The sequence below is a fragment of the Drosophila ananassae genome, chromosome 2L (assembly GCF_017639315.1).
Source record: "Drosophila ananassae strain 14024-0371.13 chromosome 2L, ASM1763931v2, whole genome shotgun sequence".
NCBI lineage: Eukaryota > Metazoa > Arthropoda > Insecta > Diptera > Drosophilidae > Drosophila > Drosophila ananassae.
In genome coordinates this window covers 2,596,178-2,615,845 of record NC_057927.1, presented here as the reverse complement: position 1 = coordinate 2,615,845, position 19,668 = coordinate 2,596,178, and the positions used below count along the sequence as shown (strand labels likewise).

Below are 19,668 nucleotides of genomic sequence, written 5' to 3'. Positions count from 1 at the left end.
TTTGTGGTGGGAGTGGGATTTAAAAGAAAGCTACTCGCATATTAATGACTTAACGTGACCCTCTTTGAAAATATGGTTATGTTGCAATAGCATTTTAACTTTAAAACTAGTCTTTCCATTTTTATTCCGCATACAAACAAGCACTTCCTTGGCAGCTTAGAAAAGATTTTTGTTTGAACCACTCTCAAAATCCATTCACACAAAGAGGAAAAATGAGAAAACTTAAGATGCAATTCTTAGCATGGGAAAACTTTTCCGGTGGCTCACCTATTTCCAAATACTTTTGATGCAGCGGATCATAATTTTCCCAGGTGATGCTGCGAAAGCGGTTCCGCTCCTTGGAAACGGGAAGCGAAGAGTCCTGGCGATGATGTTCATTGGGATTGCTGAAGGAGGATAACATTTTTAAAAATACACTTGAAGATCTCCCTTTTAAAAGTAAATTTTTAATGACTTTTTGTTGAAAGCTTCTATTTTAATTTTTTTTCCAGTGCCATGCTTAGCAAAATGTTCAAGTGAAGCTTAAAATGCGGGCTGGACAGCAGGTGTCCTAAGACTTCTTAGGGCCACTTGCGGCGCCAAAAAGCCCTCTTCAAAACTCACCCGGTGCGCGCAAAGTTTGTCCAGAAAATCATGACCGCTTCGGACAGAGCTGTCTCCGATTTTGTGTAGTTCTGGGGAAAGTGGCTGAAACCGTCCACCAGCGGGGCTCCGAATATGTAGGGCAGGTCCTCGCCGTGCACAGTGCCCATTCGCTGCGGATAGTCCCCGTCCTTGGTTTGGTAGTCGAATACGTAAAAGTAGCAGCGACCCGAGGGCTGGGTAGAGCCTGCCGATGTGGAGGCAGCTGCATTTCCGCCCGCGGAGCCCGATGGCGAGGATGAGCTCACAGGGGGCGGGGAATTGGCGGCCAGGATATCGCCGGCCCGGACAATTGGCGCCACAAACTGGGCATCGGATAGAGCGGCCACAGCAGTATCCCTGGTGTTGATCGGATGCTGCGAGGTGCGATCCCAGTCGGTGTACTCGTTCACAATCTATACGGAGAAGTGGTATTTCGATTAAATTCCTTCAGGAAGCATAGTTATTGTGCACTGGAAAAAAGTCTATAGGTTTTGGGAGTATGTTGACTTAAAAAATAGTTAAAACTTAAATAAAAGAATTCCCGCTTTTTTCAATTAAAGCTTAATCTGCTGAATCCTTTGATTTAATTGTGATTTTCGCCATTTTTCTGTGTCGGAGTGCAGAAAAGGCAGGGGGATTAGATTTGCATTGGCTCCATGTGTGCCAAGTCAAATCCTGGCTGGATTACAAGCGGATTGCAACTGTTTGCTGTCCTTGTTTGCGGTGGCCATTCCACCACCGCAAACTGGGCAGAAGGAGTGCCGGGAAGGACTCGCTCCCCACCAGTATGGTTATTTCTAGCCAGCATGTGTGTGAAAAATAAACGACCACAAAATGCATCTGTAAAATCGATGTCATGCATAATTTACAAACCCTATCAAAAAATGCAAACAATATAAAAAAAGGAAGAATGGTGTGTGGAACAGAAACTGATTCTAACAATGGTGTGTGGAATACATTTACATTTTTTTGTACTTTCAACAACTACAACTTTGAATTTATTTTTGGCCAGCATCGATTTTTGTTTGGTGGAAGTTCTATAGGGAATAGCAAGAGCTCATATATAAATGATTACAAAATGCTATGCAATTATAACTTTTGATTAGTCATCATTAGCCCGGCACTTGGTTCCGTCTGCAACTCGTGCCCGACCTCTGACCTATAAAAATTGAGCTTTATGAAGTATGAAAAAGTGAGCCGCCTCGGCGATTCTACAAAAGCATAATTAAGTAAAATAAATACGGATTTAAGCGCTATAATCGTGATATATGCGCTGGCAATTTACGACTTCTGGATATATATGTAATGTATATCTGTTTGTATGGGTATATCTGCTCCTTTCCACTCACACCCGGCCATTGCATTTGTGGAGAGTGTGTGTATGTGTGTGTTAATGCGGCTAGTGGTTCAGGTTCTGAGGTTCAGATACAGATACACGCTACGGTTACAGATACAGCTACAGAATCAGCTTCAGTTTCATTTTCAGACACTGACTGTTGACGGTTGTCGTTGGATGCTTCTCGGCTTTCTCCGCTCTGCTGTTTGCTGTGATTTGGGTTAAGTGCTGCTTGTGCGCTTTTAAGTAGGTACATGTGCGACTCTGTGTACAAATATACATCCATCCATACAGATTATGCGTGTGTAAGTGTATGTACGGGTGTGTATGTCTATGTCCTTGCACACATTTGCCAAATAAAGCGTGTTAATGTTTTGGCAGCAATGGCGTGTTAACTGCCTTCCATTTCGCTCGCTTGCACAATACAAAAATAAAAACAAAAAGCCAGCAAGAGGGCATAAAATAAATATATACAACAGCATTACAGCCGTAGAAACAGCATCAGCATCAGCTTCAGCAGTAGCAGCAGCAGTGGCTAAATGTAAAAATAAGAAAAAAAATTATTAAAAAGTTGCAAATGCCCGAGAACATGAGCGCAAAAATGAAACGCAGACAGACTCATAAATGTATGTGTTCGAGTGGCGAATGTTACTCATACGCCGTGTTGAACTATAATTACAGCACCACACAGAGCAACATAGTGGCAACATTTTAATTGACTTCTTTCCACCGTCAGCCGCATTGGCTGCAATTGGTGTTTTTCGGCCCCCAATTACTCAATTGGTAACGAAAATTTTTTCCCGGATTTAAGTTTAAATGAAAGCTATTTCTTTCATCTGGCGAGTGTCTATAAAGTTTTTTTCGCTCGAAAAACTTTTCAAGTCGCAAAGTAAACGCAAAGATAAAGGCAATAATTAAGCTTTAACTGATGCCAGAAGCAAACCGACAGACTATCAGACCGCAAAAGTCTGCTGTCTCGGCGGATAAATCTGATTGGCATAATTTATGGCCCAAAACCGTCGACATTTCTCCTGCCGTTCAAAAATAGTCCAACTTACCGTATAGAATATCTCGTTGAGGTGATAATTGTAGGCATTGCGGACGTAGGTGCGGATAATTTTATCGCGCCTCTCGCCCTCGAAACCGTTCTGTATATCATGGGCACTGAAGCGCCAAATCGATTCGCCCGTAACGACGCCAAACAGGACGTCATAGTGACCGCCCATGTTTACCGTATTCGATCCGCCGCCACCTCCACCGAAATATCCACCGCCGAATGCCGATCCGGAGCCACCACCATTCCCGGGGCCCCCGCCAGATCCGCCGCCAGGACCACCTCCACCGCCGGATGTCTGGTAGCCGGAGTCCGCCGAGGAACGCCTCGAGTTGCGCGCCATTAAATCATCGATATCGAGATTGGAATGCCCGGGTCGTATGACAACGCCATCAACCTAAATTGAAATCGGGGAAGGGAGAACGAATCGCAAGTAAATGACACCACTACTGGACCGGCCAAAGTAAGGAGCAAGGGCGTAAGTAAGTAATAAAGTCCATTGAAGCATTGACTGAACAAAAGTAAAATCAGGACCAAACGCAACAAAAAACCAGAATGAATGCCTTGGAAGCAATGACAGAATCTTTCCCCAAGATAGCATTTAATTTTCTTTTAGCAAAAGCGGTTATCCTGAAGGTTTTCAGACACTTGAAATAATCTTGCAGAGAGAGTAATGAAAAATGTTAGGAGAAAAAGGATAAATCGGACTTTAAAAGACTTAAGGCTCACTAAAACGGATTATTTAGACACTGGAGTGCTCTAATGGCTTTATTAAATATGTTTGCAAATATGTTTGCATTTGAAAGGCTGCCCCCAGGGATTAAAATATATAATTCATAAATCTTTCATGCATAAATACTAATGATTTTTTAGAACCCCTCTGTGCCCGAAGCCTTTTCCGATTGCTTAATTAAAATTGAAGGCTTTGCCTTAAGCCTAATTGGCGTTTTTAGTTCTTTTGAACATTTAGTTAAATGAACATAAACAATTAAAATATAAGAGATGGATTAAACATGGAAATTAAATATGAAGTCTCACTTACCGATGGCCCGAAGGATGTAAGGAAGTTGGGGGCCTGTATGTCGGCACTGTATAGGTCATCTAGTGGCACGTCCCTCAGGCAGTCGACAATTTGTTCGTGATGGCGATTCAGATCCTCGGGAATGGTGCAGTTCACCTCCTTGGCAAGCTTGATGGCGAACAGCACTGGATCCTCCACCAAGGCCCAGGAGGAGTATGCGGAGCCCGACATCAGGATGGCCCGGTGGAAGAGACCCCTGACCATTGTGGGCGAGGTCATCAAGTAGTTAATGCATGCCGCGCCAGTTCCATGGCCCGCCAAGGTCACCGAATTTGGATCCCCGCCGAACTTTTGGATATTCTGCTGAATCCAGTGGAGGGCAGCCATCTGATCCATCAGGCCATAGTTGGCCACCCGTGCGTGGGCATGGGGATTGGGATTGGCATTCAGGAAACCTGTAAGTATTTTTCCGTTCTCTTAAATCCATTTATTAAGAATAACTTCAAAGTCATACCTAATATCCCCAGACGATAGTTGAGTGTCACCACCACCACTTCTCCGTAGCTGGCCAGGACACTGCCATCGTAGGGATTTCCGCTGCTCCACTCAAAGGACTCGCCATGTATAAACACAATCACTGGCAATTTCTTCTCATTGGCTCCGGCTAATAGAGTACAAATGAAAATTTACAAAGTGCTGTTAGTGTATCAAGAATCATGAATCTAATATTTTTGTTAGTTTTGTTTTTTTGGAGGGCTCTAGTGGTAGTATCGCATATTTTTTGCCTTTTCAACACAACTGGCATGCGCCCGAAGAGCTCTCCACGACCCATTAAACGTTTCCGTTTGCGTGCAAAGCGGATTTCGCCAGTGCTCCCGTCCCTGATCCCGCTCCCGCTCCCGTGTAGAAATCGCTCCGGATTTGCGATTCCAAACGGATCCGGCTCAGTCCGGGATTGGGAGCTTAGTGGGGTGGCACTTGCGATAAGATTTGCGCAGTGGTTACGGGTTTTCTTTTGCGTAGAAAATATTGGCATTACGTGGCGTACGATTAATCTTAATTAATTGAATTTAAATGAGATTTATGTGCCAGCTCTGTGGACTTGAATAGCTTGCAAGCTAGCAGTTTGTATGGAATTTCTTGAATGTTTTTTTTAGCTTACCATTAACCGGCGAAAAGACATTCAAGTAAAGGCAGTCCTCGGACTGATTCTCCAGAAAAGGCAGCAGTCGCCTCAAGTACTCTAGGCGGCCCTTGGGCATCTTCTCTAGTGCTGCTGTCTCGTTTTGGATGTTGGGCAGTCTCTGGGGACAGACGGGACTATACTTGTCCGAGATGCGGATACCGTCCCAGGGCGCTGGTGCTCGCGTGGGACTAAACCTGGTTAATGGAAATTAATTTAACGATGAATTTTCTTTGTTATCCGTTCCAAGAATACTTTTTAGAATTGTCTGTAAAGTGCTTTAAGGTTTCTTTCCTTTCATGTTTATTCAGATTTATTTTTAAATAAAGTCTGTACTTACCTATTCTGTTTGGTGGGCGGAGTGGCATATGGTACGCCCAGAAAGACCTCCACGGATCGCAGGAACCGGAAACTGTCCAGCGGCAGGATGAGCCCGTGAAGGCGGCCGTAGCGCGTCTGGACGATGCGGTGGCCCAGACGGGCGTTCTTATAGATGTCCGAGGTGGATGCATCGGCAACACTAATCCAGCCGAGAAGCACGACAGGCAGTAGCAGGAGCCGCAGTAAGAGCAACAGCTGGCTTTCCCCCATCCTGGCAGAGCGGATCTTCCTTTCAGTTGTGTGATCTGCTCAGCTGCTTTTGTTAAGCTTTCAGTACCGATTTCTATATCGTTTTGGAGTGACTAGATTTCTTTCTGGTCATTTAGACTATCTATGATGATGGGTTCGAGCAACAAGACAAGCTGCCAGGTGACTGGCTATCATTTTGTTCTGAAAGGAGAAGAAGGGTATCTGTTAGAACTTTTTAATTAGATAGGCTTAACATAAAAGATTACATGTTAATTTATTCTTGAAGTATTATTTATTAATCAACTATGTAGAGAAATCTAAAAAAAAGTATTCGTAAAGCTGAATATTAATTATAATATCCTTTAAAAAGTAATATATATTTTTTTAGAATATTTAATCAAATTACGTAGTGCCCTTCACTTTGTCCGACACTTCATCACAATCAAAGTTGATTACAAAAAACAATAATGAAATTTTCATAAATACTAAATTGATTTTTTATGCCACTTTACCTCAGGCGGCCACTAATTTAATCATATTTGTTAATAGGTCGTTTGTTATGCTCTATATGCACGTATCCGAGGGCAAACATGATACAATTTTTCACATTTTCACATAAAAAGTGCCGTCAACAAGGGAACGAGTTAAATTTTAGTGGAAATTTATTTTCGTATGAATTAAAATGGTTGGACACACAAAACAGCAAGGTCGCAGGCACTCTTTGCACTGCACTCACTGAAAATGGAATGTGCATCTGGTATCTGGGCTGTGGATGTATCTGTGGGCCAAATGTATCTGTATCTGTGCCAGTGCCTGTGCACGCCTCAAGGTTACTTTACACATCCTTAACTATGCCAGTGCAATTTGTGTGCGTTTTTTTAAGCCTTTGCATTGCTGTTGGTAGCTTTTTGTTTTTTTCTGTAGCTTTTTGATATTACTCTGCTTATTTGTGTGGTGATTTTTTTTGTTGTCTGCTCTGACAATTCAAGTACGCCCAGCGAGTGGTAGCTGCACAAGTAGCTCATTTGAATGTGTGTTTGGTTATTTGAGAAGAAATGCCTATTTTTGTACACAAGCTTATGAGCTGTGTCCCAGGGCTATCCATTGGGAAAATTAAGATCAAAGCGAACTACGGGTCCTTTGAATACAAACTATGCCATTAGACTTTAAAATCATTCTAAGCCGAGTGTATGAGATATTCATATTAATTTCTATACGCATATACTTTTTCTAAATACTTCAAACACATGGTTGTACACACAGTTTGTTGACATTGACCCTCCATTAAAGTTGGAAAAATGAGGCTGATGCTCAACTTTTTGGACGCATTGCGCAAAGTCCGACTCAAGCTGTCGATGGACACGTTTGGGAATAACAACACCTCCATACACAACCTGCCATCTGGCAAATCCGTTTCGAAGTCATCGTCCAACGCGGGAATTACAATCGGTGATGAGACCGTGAGAGGGCGAGGTTGCTACTCAGGTACGCCAAGCGAATGGGGCTGGACCCAGAGATCTCAGTTGGAACTCGATGGAAGAGTACCAGAGGAGAAAGAGTTGATGTGGTACAACATTAAACGGGTCTTGCTCCTGTGCGGAGGTCAAAAGTTGCCGGGTATCGAGGAACAAATAAGGGTGAAGGAGGCCAGTCGGCTGGTGGATGTCCTGGAGGCCCAACGTTTCGTTAGCCAGGCTTTTGCCGCCATGGATGTCCCGAAACAGGCGGCCAGCGAAATGGCCGATGTCCTGATTGCCGCCGATTACATGGGCCATCGCTCCATGGGCATCCACCGATTGCCGGCCATAGCCGCTGATCTGTTGAATGGCACAGTCGTGGGCACGGCCACGCCCACCATTATATCCGAATTGGAGGCCATAGGTCTGGTGGATGGCCACAATGCCCCTGGCCCCGTGGTGGCAAATTTTTGCATGGACCTGGCCATACAAAAGGCAAGAGAGGTGGGAATCGGCTGGGTCTCGGCCTGCCATTCAAACTGCATTGGAATGGCATCCTGGTATGCCTGTCAGGTGGGTTGTTTTGGGTTAAAAGATATATATTTTTTTAACATAGAAGTCTAATACATATTTTTACTCAACAGGCTTTGGAACAACGTATGATTGGCTTGTGCATGACGAATGGTGCCCCAACTCTGGTGCCCTGTGGCGGAGTTGAGCCAATTCTGGGCGAGAATCCCATAGCCTGTGCTGCTTCGGGTGCCCATGAACAGTTTTTGGCAGACTTTGGAATGGCCGCCTGTTCGGTGGAGCAACTGGAGCTGTCGTACTGCAATGGCTGGTCCAAACAGGTGCCCAAGCTAGTGGCCCTGGACAGCGAAGGCCAGGAGACAATATCCACAGCAGAGGCTCTGAAGGCCCAGAGAATTCGAGCCTTTCAACCGGAACACAAGGGCTTCGGCCTGGCTGCCATGGTGGATATCTTGTGCGGAGTTATGACAGGGGCACGGTATGCCAACCTAATTCAGAGGCGTGGAGTTTTCAGTGCCGCCAACGCTCCGGCCGACTTGGGCCAAGTTTACATAGCCATCGACCCGATGCGGTTTTGTTCGTCATTCGAGGATCGACTGGGGGACTTTCACCGCCTCTTGCGAAAAGTGGTTCCCAATAAGGCGGGGAATCAAGCTCTCGTCCCGGGGGACAAGGAGATGCAACACATGAAGATGGTAGATGACCAGGGCGGCTTTACAATGACGCCTTGCACCTTGAGTGTCCTTGGAGAGTTGGCCGAAAAGTTTCAGATTGCACCCTTGAAGATGAAGGGAATTTCTCAGCTGCCATCGTTTGCCTCAAAAAAAGCAAATAATCACGAAGAATTACATATGGTTTGAATCATTTAATACGCATAGTTAAGTATAAATTATTTAACTTGAATTAAAAAAATAAAAATAGTTTTATTTCAACAATTTATGTTAAAAAAACAAAACAAAAAAGTGAAATAACAATGTAAAAAATAAAAAAAAAGAAAAAATAGTAATATAAATTTATTCTTTTTGTCATTTTTAGCCACATTATGCTAATCACTTATTACCCCCGTCATTACAGATTATTGAGTACTTAAACATAAACGGAAAATCATGAAAAGCTGATTAAAAGAACAAACAAAAATTAAACACATCCGTTGTCAGAAGTATTAAATTCCGTAAATGCGTTGAATTTTGATTACACGCATTTCCATTATTTGTTTAGTATTAAAATTGGCTAAATAATCAATTAAATAAAAAGAGGATGTAATAAATATTTGCACGTAAAAAGCCGATTGTTTTTCCAAAGAATGTAAATGGATAATAATACAGACAGAAAACCAAAATCAATAAAATAAATCAACATTTAATTTAAACCACGACCCACGCTGTGTAGGCAGAATTTAAGGAAAAGTTCATAAAGTTGAAGGAGCAAACTTTGTCCAACAAATGTTCACCTCTAACACGGCAATGAAAAGAGAGAATTTTCAAATGGTTTTCTTGCCCGTCGACTAATTATGGAGCGCTAAAATATTCAAAAGTTCAAAAACAAGCTCGTCTTCAGCGACTGCCGCCGCTTATTTGCACGGCAATAAAACACGAAAAAAAAATCTGCACAATTATTTGCGTTAATTTATGCACCCCCAACCCCGGAATTGAGACACCCGCCCGGAAAAGTGAGACCGAACAGCTGTAGCAACTAAAAATAGCAGGTTAAGTGCCAGCCGGGAATTTTTTTGCGCAATTGTGGGTGTGCGTGTCTGTCATAGAAAGTATCCAAATCGATATATATAGGATATATGTAGGCAGCTATCACAGCCACAAAAAATGTGAAGAGAAGAAATCATTCCAATCATTGGCAGAATGATTAATTTGATTTCCTTGCTCATCAGAGTTTCGGCCGCGGGGGCGTATGAGTAATAAGCTGAAACTTTTTTATGACAGGCCCTGGAATGGCTGGATAAATTATGGCTGCCAATCCACCACCTAACTCTTATGATCTGCGCTGTCGTCGGCAATGGCTCATGGTCCTACTCCTACTCCTACTGCTTCGAACAGGGCAACACCTGCGTCCCATTGTGGTCCTGCGGTTTCGTTTAGTCCGCGCACGTGACTGCGGCGTCCTTGCTGTGACTTGGATTTAGATTCATGACATTGTAATCGCTTATTACCGCTGCCAAACGGCAGTGAAAGTGGAAGTCCTAAAGCCTCCATCCTCCGTCTATATATAAAAATATATATTTAAGATGCTGTGAGTTTCGGTTTTCACTTTGAACTCATTTATCTTCATTGAATTGATTTTATTTCGGTCGGGTCTTGGCTAAATTAGGAAGCAGTGTGATTGATCGGAAACTCGGAGCTTCTGCTCAAGTGGCACAATATTTCCGTGATGGCTAAATCGTACGGTGATCTGCCCTGGGAGGGCAAGCGAACATTACTATTTATTTTGGACATATCTTTGCTTAGCCGAACTGACAACTTAAGCTTATAGAAATGCTATTGTTGGTATTTCTGCTCGACTTACCTTGTACAAGTCAGGAATCTATATACACGCATCCATGTATTTGTATCCTTTGATTCTTTTTATTGGGCTTGCTGGCAGTTTGGTTTTTATTGTTTTTGGCTGAATGCGAAAATAATCCCGGACTCTGGATTGGTGCTTCCGTTTTTCTTTTTTTTTTCCCGTGGCCTTGTCGGTCAGTTGGGACAATCGATAATCCTTTTCTTTTAAGCCAGCGTATCCTTTTGCCTTCTTTATTCGTTATTTGTTATTTGTTATTCGTTATGTATTTTTTATTTCCTTTGTAGGTGTTCACACAATTGCACACGCACACACTTGTTTGTATTTTCCATTGAGAAACCGTTTGGTTGAAATTGTTGGATTCTGTTGATATTTCATATATCGCGTAACGACAAATAATTTCATTTAATTTTTTCAATCGCTCGCACTTTTCACAATTTCAGCTTCTATTTGATTTCTTTTCAAGTCGGTTTTTTGTTGGTGGATTGCTTTCTTCCTTTTATATTATTTTTTTCTACATATTTGTATCGAGATGGTTTTTATTCATTTATGAATGAGGACGCGTTATGTTTATTTTCCTTTAAGTAAAACAAATATTTTTGTATTTCCTATATTATATTCAGTTGGGTTTGTTTTTCTTCAAATGAATTTATTAAATATTCACACTTCTTTTTCGGTTAAATTGTAAATGTTTGCAATTCTGAGTTACTTTTTTGGGTGTTTGGTAAAATAATAAATCAGGTTCCTTGCAAAGACTCCAAAAAAGCTAGCTTACTGGGCTAATATATTCATTTTATTTATGTTCAGTTGATGAAAGTTTTGTTAAGGTATTGCTTCAAATTAAAAAACAATAATAATAAAGCTTCAAAGAAGTGAAAACTTTATTTGTTTAAAATATTATTTGAATAGTCTGCGTAGTACTTTAAGTAATAATATTTATGTTCATTTTTGAAAAAAATCATATTAAAATGCCTTTCTAATTTATATACTAATTACACTTTGTGCTAGAATTTCCATAAGATTACTAAAATACTGCGTTTTAATCACAGCCATGGCCTTAGCTGACTTGAATGGCTTTTGGCAAGCAATTGAAACTTTTCGTTGCCTACTTTTTGGGGGTTACGGTGCCATTTCTGGTTCTGCTCCTGTTGCCTGACTTAATTATTCCATCCACGGCGATTAAACTTACAAGAGCCTAATTGCATGCAAGGCATGCCACAACGGGACAAATACTCGTAAAAGCCATGCAACCGCTCTCGACCAAAAATAAAAACGCCAGCGTCAATGACCGCTAAGTGGAATGTGAGCGATGTGGCAAGCGTTATTTATACTTCAATTTTTTATTTATTTGGGACTCTGCAAACACTTGAGCGTCTGCCCTACGCAGAAATAAAGAAATACAAAACGATGAAAAAATTGAGATGAAATGAGAAAAAGTATAAAATAAATAAAGATGGAGAAATGCCGTAGGGCATCAGACAAAGAAGACGATGACGCGGCTCCATAACGGATTCTGAGCGTCTCGGGGCCATGGCACACATTTACATTTCCACATACATATATACAGTGGTGTGTGAGTTTCTATTTGTGTATGTGTACTTTGGCGTGGATTCGCTTTAATTTCTCATAGATAAAAGGACATCTTTGGTCTGAAACAGAAACACACTTTCAATTGCTCACATTTACGGCTTGTGATGATTCCCGCACACAGATACACTCCGGCACCCGAACACACTGTAACACCGACACACAGAAATGCAGAACGGATGAGAGTAATGGACTCAGTACCGCTGCCACGTGCAACTTTCCGGCGCTGAAGCGATTTGGCTTGTGTCCACGACGCACGAGTGTATTCCAACGACTGAAGCCAGACTTCGTCGCTGGCCAGGCTTCAGACCTCGTCGTCGTCGATGTGGGTTAAGCTCCTGAAAACTGAACTCTCTCTACAAAGAGAGTGCGAGAGAAAGTATGATTCTGGAAGTGGAACGTATCCTGTTCCTCAAAGCTTTCGCTCTTCAACACAATCAGCTGTTTGATTCACCTGCAATCGGCATAAGACAACAACAAAAGAATTAAAAACAAAACAACAATAAGGAATTAAGTCAATTTGGTGGCGTTTCTCTTTTTGTTTCGTGTTCTGCCCCCATTAGCCCCGCCTCCTCGCCTTTGATTTTCGTTTCTACGAATTTTATGCCGTCGTTATTGCCGCAGTCACATGGCGACAGCCCCACTCAGTTTTTATTGGGGCAGGTAATGGTTCCTCGATGGCATTGCCTATTCGATGGCTAGGACGCTTTTTTTCAAACATTTTTATCTTGAATATAAATTAATTGTGGCTTAAAAGTTATTCAAAAGGGATTAATTTTATTAAATAAAAAAAAAAACAGTCACATACTTTGAATTTATATATTTAAGCTTTAATATATTCCACAAGGTATTATTAAATTATACTCAGTACCTATTAAACATTTAATTATAATTTAAATATAAATTATTTTAATTCCAAAACAAAGCTTAAATCTTCAATCTTCTTTTTTAAAGCCACGAAACAAAATCAAGACCTATTTGATAAACTTTAACCATATCTCTTAGTCCTGGCATCCCCACACAGACACATGTCGGCAGACTGAACGCTAACAAGACAAATCAGTTTACCAGTTTAGCAGCAGTTTCCTGGCAGCGAAATCAGCAGCTACCAGCTCCTTTGTCATTGTCAAAAATGCTGAGAAAACCAAAAACCGAAAACCACCCTGAGAGCAACAATGACAACTCCAATGAATGGCGACAAATCAGTTAGCTAAATGTTAGCAGGACCAGGACCAGGACAAGGACCAGGCGTGCGTGAGATTTGACCGCACTTGGTGTGATTCCATCATTGAAAATCCATATCCAAGGCGAAGGACAAGGCTTCTTCCACACAGGCTCCTGCCTGTCCGCAACATAATTGAAAGCGAGAGGCGGGCATGGCGGGGCGGGATGAAAAACAAGTGGAAATAATTCTGTGGCATAAATCATGGCACGCCAAGTTATTACAGTAATTTCATGATAAATGTCCGATAAATAAATGAATAAATAACCATAGGCGCTGAGATGTCTAATGAAGCGGCAGTAAAAATCAAGCTGAGTCCAACACTGCGTATGCGTGATCTCTGATGTCTCCTGCCTAATTGGATTAATGTGGGGCTGATGCACTCCTTCCCATTCTCTGGCGCTATGGTGAATTTTCAAAAATAACACACACAAAAGCTAATCAGATATAATTTATAGAAAGTATATACATACATCGGATAACTTTGAACGCCACCCACACACAAAACATAAATCAAATTATTTTCTATTTAATTTTGGGCTTTCTTGCGTTGACAAAAACCAAAAGCCGTGAAGCTTAGTTGTCGGTCCGTGGATTCTATGAAATGTTTAGCCCTGCCACCACGGACATCTGCCATTATTCTCGGTTAAATATAGCATGTGTGGGCTGCCTTAATTTATAGACCTAATGCCACGAGCCTGGATTTTAATCGCCAAGTTTGCAACATAAAATAGAAAAGGCTTAAATTTTGCATATTTTCAAGTCTTAGGATTAACATCGAATATAAGACACGAAATTATGAGCTGAAAATCATTTTCAACAGAAAATCTCAGACAGCATCGCGAATAATTTATTTTATACAAATTCCTTGATGGACCAGACAGAGAGGCGCAAAGCACGCCGCGTTAAACGGGTTTGTAACAAATTAAATTTTTAATTAATGCCATTAATAACAACAACAACAACAGCAGCCGCTGAGCAAGGAATGTTTTAATGGGTTAAGACTGGAAAAACGACGACACGCTGCTGGGAATTTTTAACGCGCAATTGAAGTTTACAGGCGTCCGAAATGCGAACCCGAATTGCGAAGCCTTTGTCCTGTTTGTTGTCCGTGTGTCCGAGTGTCAGTCTGTCTGTCAGACAGTCTATGTGTCTGGGAGAGATGGAAGCGACCGCGAAACAAAACTTTGCAATTTGCTGCGAGTACAAATTGGAAAATTTCCCTTTTAGCGCTGGCGGACGCCGAGAGAAGGAGGCGTGGCACAAGGAAGACCAGACAATGCTCACTTAATGCGTGGCCACGAGCCGATCCGCACTTTAATTGTTGATTATACAAATTGTTTGATGCCAGACCATGGGCCGTTGCAAGGCCATAAAATATTCAAGTTGAAGAGTTTTCCAGGATGGGCACGCACTAAAAACCACAAACGGTAGGCAAACGGCTGCCAGGATGAGAGTATCAGGACAATGGGGGGTCTGAGGAGCCGACATTGGCATCATGGTTGTTGTCATCCGCACTGGCCACATAAAAGTGTAATTAAGTTCGCGTGTCGCACATTTAATTGTTTTTTAATGAATGAGGGAGCAAAAATCATTTTATACGGCATCCAGCAGCAGCAACTGGGAACGGCAGCTGCATTTCATAGGCATCCGGTATCCATGGCACAAGGAGCCAAAGGCCAGAGACACCAGCATGAGGGATCCGCACCGGCAGGATGCCCGATGCATTTTTCAATGTTTTTCCCTTTCAACCCTTTTTGCATGTCAGCTGTGCGAAAAATTGTATTTTTGCGCGGTCGGTTTGTGTGTGCCTCCAAAAATTTAATTATTTCCGTTTCTCTGATTTGTTTGGTACCGAAATTGAAAAAAATGGGAAGCTATTTAAATATGCCCCACCCAATCCTGTAGCAAACATTCCTCTTTCAATCGGTTGTCGCTCGGCTCACAAGTGAATTAATTTTATTGGAAAAAATTGTGGAGATGTATGATGTATTTTTTTAAATCTAAAGGAGTGATTTTTTAGCGTTATATTTAATAAAATGTAAACCACTTTCACAGATTGTGAGATGTTGAATTTACGATGCACAAAATGCAATAATGCATAAATAGAACATATTTATCGACAGTCATTTCCAAACTATTAAAAATTCTGCCATAAATCAATAAAAAAATACAGAAGCAAATACGATTTATGTGATGCCGGCACTTGATGCTCGTATGTGTGTGCAATTCTCACAAAATATTTTATATGCAAATTGCGGAGAAAGACGCAAGACGACCGTCGATTTCTGGCGACGCTGGGAAATATGCAAAGCGTGTATCGCCAAGGCGAAATATTGAAAAAAGGGCGACGGGGGAAAACAAAACATGGAAAAAGAAATGGAAAATAGAAAATAGAAAAATGAAATGCCAACCGGCAGAATGCCGACTGTTGCCTCCCGGTACCAGAGCGTTGGCTTCTCCTTGGGCTTATTGGCGCACTTTGCTCCTTTTACGGTTGCATGAATTTTTGAGCAGCTTCACTTCCGGTTACAGTCGCCGGAAATTGCAACAGAAATACTTGCCGCACATACACTACCATATACGCTCGCAAACATTGAGGCATATGTATGACATTTGTATGCAAATTCTGAGTCGATGATTTTGCATATGTTTGTCCACGAAGTGCCACGGTGCGTATGCGTGATGTGTACATGCGACGATGCTCTCCTTCCGCCATTGCTTTTTTTTTTTATTTCCACACATTTACCTGCATGGGTAAGTCCTGTCTGCATTCCCTTAACCCCGACCAGGCATCTTGTCCTTTGGCATCCGTTTGCCCCACTCTGCCCCCGGGGCTATTGAAGGTTGCCTGTATTTATGAGGCACATAAAAATGGAAAATTTGTGGCAGTCATTGAGTTATTTTCAGGTGTGTCTCTCTGCTGTCTCACTGGGGAGGAATTCTAGAGGAGGAAACTAGCATGGGAAGGTGGAGAACATTTTGCAAGCTAAGTGAGTCGGATTTGCATATTTTATATTGCAAGGATTTTGAGAATTTCTTTGCAATGTTGAGAATTTCGTAGCATTTACATTTTTTCGACAGTTTACGATGTCGGGCTAAAGAAGAACAGCAAATGCAAGGAGTAAGTGAGCTTTACTCCCAAGTAATTGAAATACTTATTAATTTTTTATTAAGTGATTTCATTGAAGAAAATGTTTGAATTTGCCGTCTGATGAATAGTAAGCAAACTTATGAGAAGGAACTGTAATTTCTTTTATGGAAGTTTCTTAAGAACACAAACAAATTCAAGAGATCTATTAATTTGTATTATTATTTTATGCATCCCCATTTTTTTTCCCAACTAATTCAGAGTTTCAAGGGGCCTACAGTTTTTCCAACTTAATAATAATGACAAAAGTTGTTTCAAGAAGCGACAGCCTCTAATTAAACTTTGTCCTCTTTATGGCGTCGACCGTCAAGTTAACCGCGATTAACACACAATCAGCTTAAACGTTCGACCCTTTGCAGCCGAGCAAGTCGGGTCTGCCGCCTGGCATCCCAAGTCCCTCTCTCTGATCCTTCCTTCCAGCCATTATCGCGGTCCTTCATAGGACAATGCTCTGAATATTCGCGCTTTATGCTCAAAAGAAATTGACATAATTTTAAAATATAAGAGCGCGACAAAAAGGGCGGCAAAGATGCCAAAAAACGAGCCACCACAGAACATCGCAGGACAGCAGCGGGCTAATAAGTGTCCTTCGCCTGCCGCCAGGGACATTTTGTGAAAAAAAAAATGGCAACAAGAGTAATCGAGAATGAGCCACGCGGTCTGAGTGGTGGGGGCAATATCGATGGCGACGGCGTTGGCATCGTCAGCATAAAAGTTTTATTAAATGATTAAGTTAAAGCATTGGGCGAGGACCCTGAAAAGTAGGCAACGCAACGAATTTGTCAAATTTCAGCTGGCCGCTCTCGGCGACGAGACTTTTGAATTTTTGATAGTCATGCCTTTTGTGTCTGATTTCAGCATCCTGTGGCCCTCCAGTGCCCACCCATCATTCCCGTAGCTTATTAAATATAACACTATACTTTGCTTGCGCCGGCGACATTCATGAATTATTCAGTGCGTAGTCCTTCTGCTTCACCCTCACATTTCCCTCCCTGGCTTTTGTCTTTTTGTTTTTTTTTTTATTTTGTTTGGTCCTGCACGCCACTTCTTCTTTTTGCTGTTAATTTTCGTACAGCAGCAAGAAAAAAAATGTGCACTGTAATTTATTTTAATAGGCTTTCTGCTTAAAAGGAAAGCGCGAGGCTTTCCGGTTTGTTTTCCGTGTCATTTTGTTTGCGCTCATAATCTTTGCATTACCTGCCTGTCGTCCGGAAAGCGTGCCTTTAAAATGCATTAAAAAATGTTATGAATGCCTTTTGCATACATACGTGCATAAACATATAATATATATATGTGTATTTTTTGTGGGGCTCCTTGGCTTGCCACACTTTATTTGAGCATTTGCTTTGTCTTTTCGCCACGGCCTTGTTTCTGGCGTGACAAATGTTTAATTACCTTGAAAGCTTTTGAGACTTTTATTAATGCCAAACATAACTTTTATCATTAAATGAGTTTGTATTTATTAAGGGGCTTGAAAACTAATTAAATTATGCGCAACATTGAAGAGGCAATTCCAATTTAAATAAATTGATTGGTTCAGAGTGGAGAGGGAGTAACCTTTTTTTATGCAAATTGGCATTGAACTTAAACTTTACTTAAACAAACTTAAGCTTTAAAATTTCATTCTGCCAAGGAATTTGAGAAAAATCTCTGTCGTTTTCCGAAAACTTGTCCACAGAAAACTATTTTGAATGCAAAACTGTTGTCTGCATCTGAGTTGGGCTTGTGTTTTCTGTTATTTTATGAGCTGAGCATTGTCTGTACGAGTTTTTGCTATTCCTGTTGGTGTGTGGCTGTGTTGCTATGCGAATCCATTTACACACACGCAATGAGAGACCAGACATTTCGGGACTATCCATAAATTTGGCGAGCATAAAACACGCCCTGCGAATTAGGGCGGACGTGGAATGGGAGTGCGAGTAAGAGGGGGTGTGGCAGCGGAACGCAATGGCAGTTGCTACCAAAAACGATGACTGAACAGAAATAATTCGGCAAACAAATTTCTAAAGCAGTCTAAACAATAAAGCTGAACAATAATTTCCGCCTGCGCGTTGAAACTTCCGCTTCCTGTCAGGCGTTGCCCATAAAAAGCGAACCAAAACCGGCAAACGGCAAATTCAACGAAAACAACACCATGCCAGGCTACTTAAGACAAAACAAAGACCATGTGTGGGTGCTTTTGACATAGTAGGTGTGTGTGTGTTTGCCTGTGTTTGCAGTGCACATATGTATATGTTTACAAGAGGGTGTAGTTTTTCCCGACACTCAAACAAAGGCAAAAAGCCCGAGATAATGCAAAGGAAAGCATGTGGAAACGCAGCAGATTGCAATCTCAGTACACTTTTGGCGATGTCTGTCCGATAATTTATCGCGTTTATCTGGCGGCCCTGCTCATAATTTATGCAAAGGCTATTTTAAGCAAAGCCATCACCCCACTCCATCGCAACCTTTTTGGCAGGCCATTTTGGCCGCAAACCGTTAATTGTATTCAGAAAGCCAACCGGAAACGGAAATAGGTTCAAGTTGTGTATATACGTTTCAGATTGAGTTTGTGCCTGTTTTGTCGCGACCATTGCGGCTCTAATCTTGGCAAACGCAGCAGGAAGTGGATGTGGAAATGGAGGCCACCACTGCCAGGATTGAGGACGGAGTACGGAGGATGGGAGATAGCGGATGGCGGATGGAGAGACGGAAGCTGAGAGTTGTCCCAGTTGCGTTTCCGCCTTGGTCAAAATCTTGGCAAAGTGTTCGCGCCTCCTTCTGTTGTTGGCAACTTGTTAATTTAATACCCCCGAGATTTCAATGCAAACCCTCATCAAAGATATACTCATTGGAGTTGGTAGACTAAAGAAGTTTGGGATTTGTTTTCAACCAGTTAAATGAATAAGTTTTTGATTTTTGTAACTGTACCCTTTTAAACTGTCAATAAAATATATCCATATAAAAATTCTCAATCAATTAGTATTTAATTCACAGAATTGATTATATCAAGACCATCGAAGATGTTTCTTAATCTATGTAATCTCTTCCAAAAAGGATCGAAAAGTGTATGTCCTTACATTGAAAAGGCGACACTGACACTTTGATTGCCGCTCAATTGGAAAGCTCATTTCAATCGGCTTTAAACCAAATTAAATGCAATCAAAACGAAAAATGCATCTGAAGTTTCATTGTCACTTCCATTTGGTAATGGCTGGCACAGAGAGAGAGCCAAGTCACTCCGGGGCCAAGTCAAAGCGGAGTGAAGACCCAATGAACCGCACACAGTTTTCGGAATTGTCGAACACTTTAATTTGATTGCCCGAGCACTTGGGCTGTGAGGAGCGAGTGACTTGAGCAGGAAACTGCATCCGACTCAATGAGTGAGTGACTGAATGAATGACTGAGTGACTGGGCAACTGGCAGGGCAATGTGCATA

General features: G+C 41.7%; 2 protein-coding genes across 5 annotated transcripts in view; one reads left to right on the top strand and one right to left on the bottom strand.

The window, feature by feature from the left end:
- The window catches only part of LOC6500423 (neuroligin-3), a 41,727-nt gene extending 29,558 nt beyond the window's left edge, over positions 1-12,169 (bottom strand). For 3 of the 4 annotated variants that reach the window (XM_044714184.1, XM_032453085.2, XM_014911067.3), the window contains exons 1-9: positions 11,971-12,169; positions 10,294-10,868; positions 5,559-5,989; positions 5,198-5,415; positions 4,550-4,699; positions 4,057-4,490; positions 3,019-3,411; positions 604-1,037; positions 268-386 (exon numbers count right to left, since the gene is read on the bottom strand). In XM_044714184.1, coding sequence (XP_044570119.1) covers positions 268-386; positions 604-1,037; positions 3,019-3,411; positions 4,057-4,490; positions 4,550-4,699; positions 5,198-5,415; positions 5,559-5,809 — 1,999 coding nt within the window. In that variant the 5' untranslated portion in view covers positions 5,810-5,989; positions 10,294-10,868; positions 11,971-12,169. Of the gene's footprint in view, positions 1-267; positions 387-603; positions 1,038-3,018; positions 3,412-4,056; positions 4,491-4,549; positions 4,700-5,197; positions 5,416-5,558; positions 5,990-10,293; positions 10,869-11,956 lie in introns of all 4 variants that reach the window. The other variant, XM_032453088.2, reaches the window with a different exon arrangement.
- LOC6500118 (uncharacterized oxidoreductase YjmC) lies at positions 6,980-8,775 on the top strand. Its single transcript, XM_001953152.4, has 2 exons — positions 6,980-7,818; positions 7,890-8,775. The coding sequence occupies exons 1-2, from the start codon at positions 7,087-7,089 to the stop codon at positions 8,634-8,636; spliced, it is 1,479 nt and encodes a 492-aa protein (XP_001953187.1). The 5' UTR covers positions 6,980-7,086; the 3' UTR covers positions 8,637-8,775.
- Positions 12,170-19,668: the final 7,499 nt, after the last annotated feature.

Excerpts from the sequence above, each read along its gene's own strand:
- LOC6500118 (XM_001953152.4), top strand. The coding sequence starts at position 7,087 with ATGAGGCTGATGCTCAACTTTTTGGACGCATTGCGCAAAGTCCGACTC. Across the intron at positions 7,819-7,889 it reads CATCCTGGTATGCCTGTCAG|GCTTTGGAACAACGTATGAT; the intron begins GTGGGTTGTTTT and ends TTTACTCAACAG.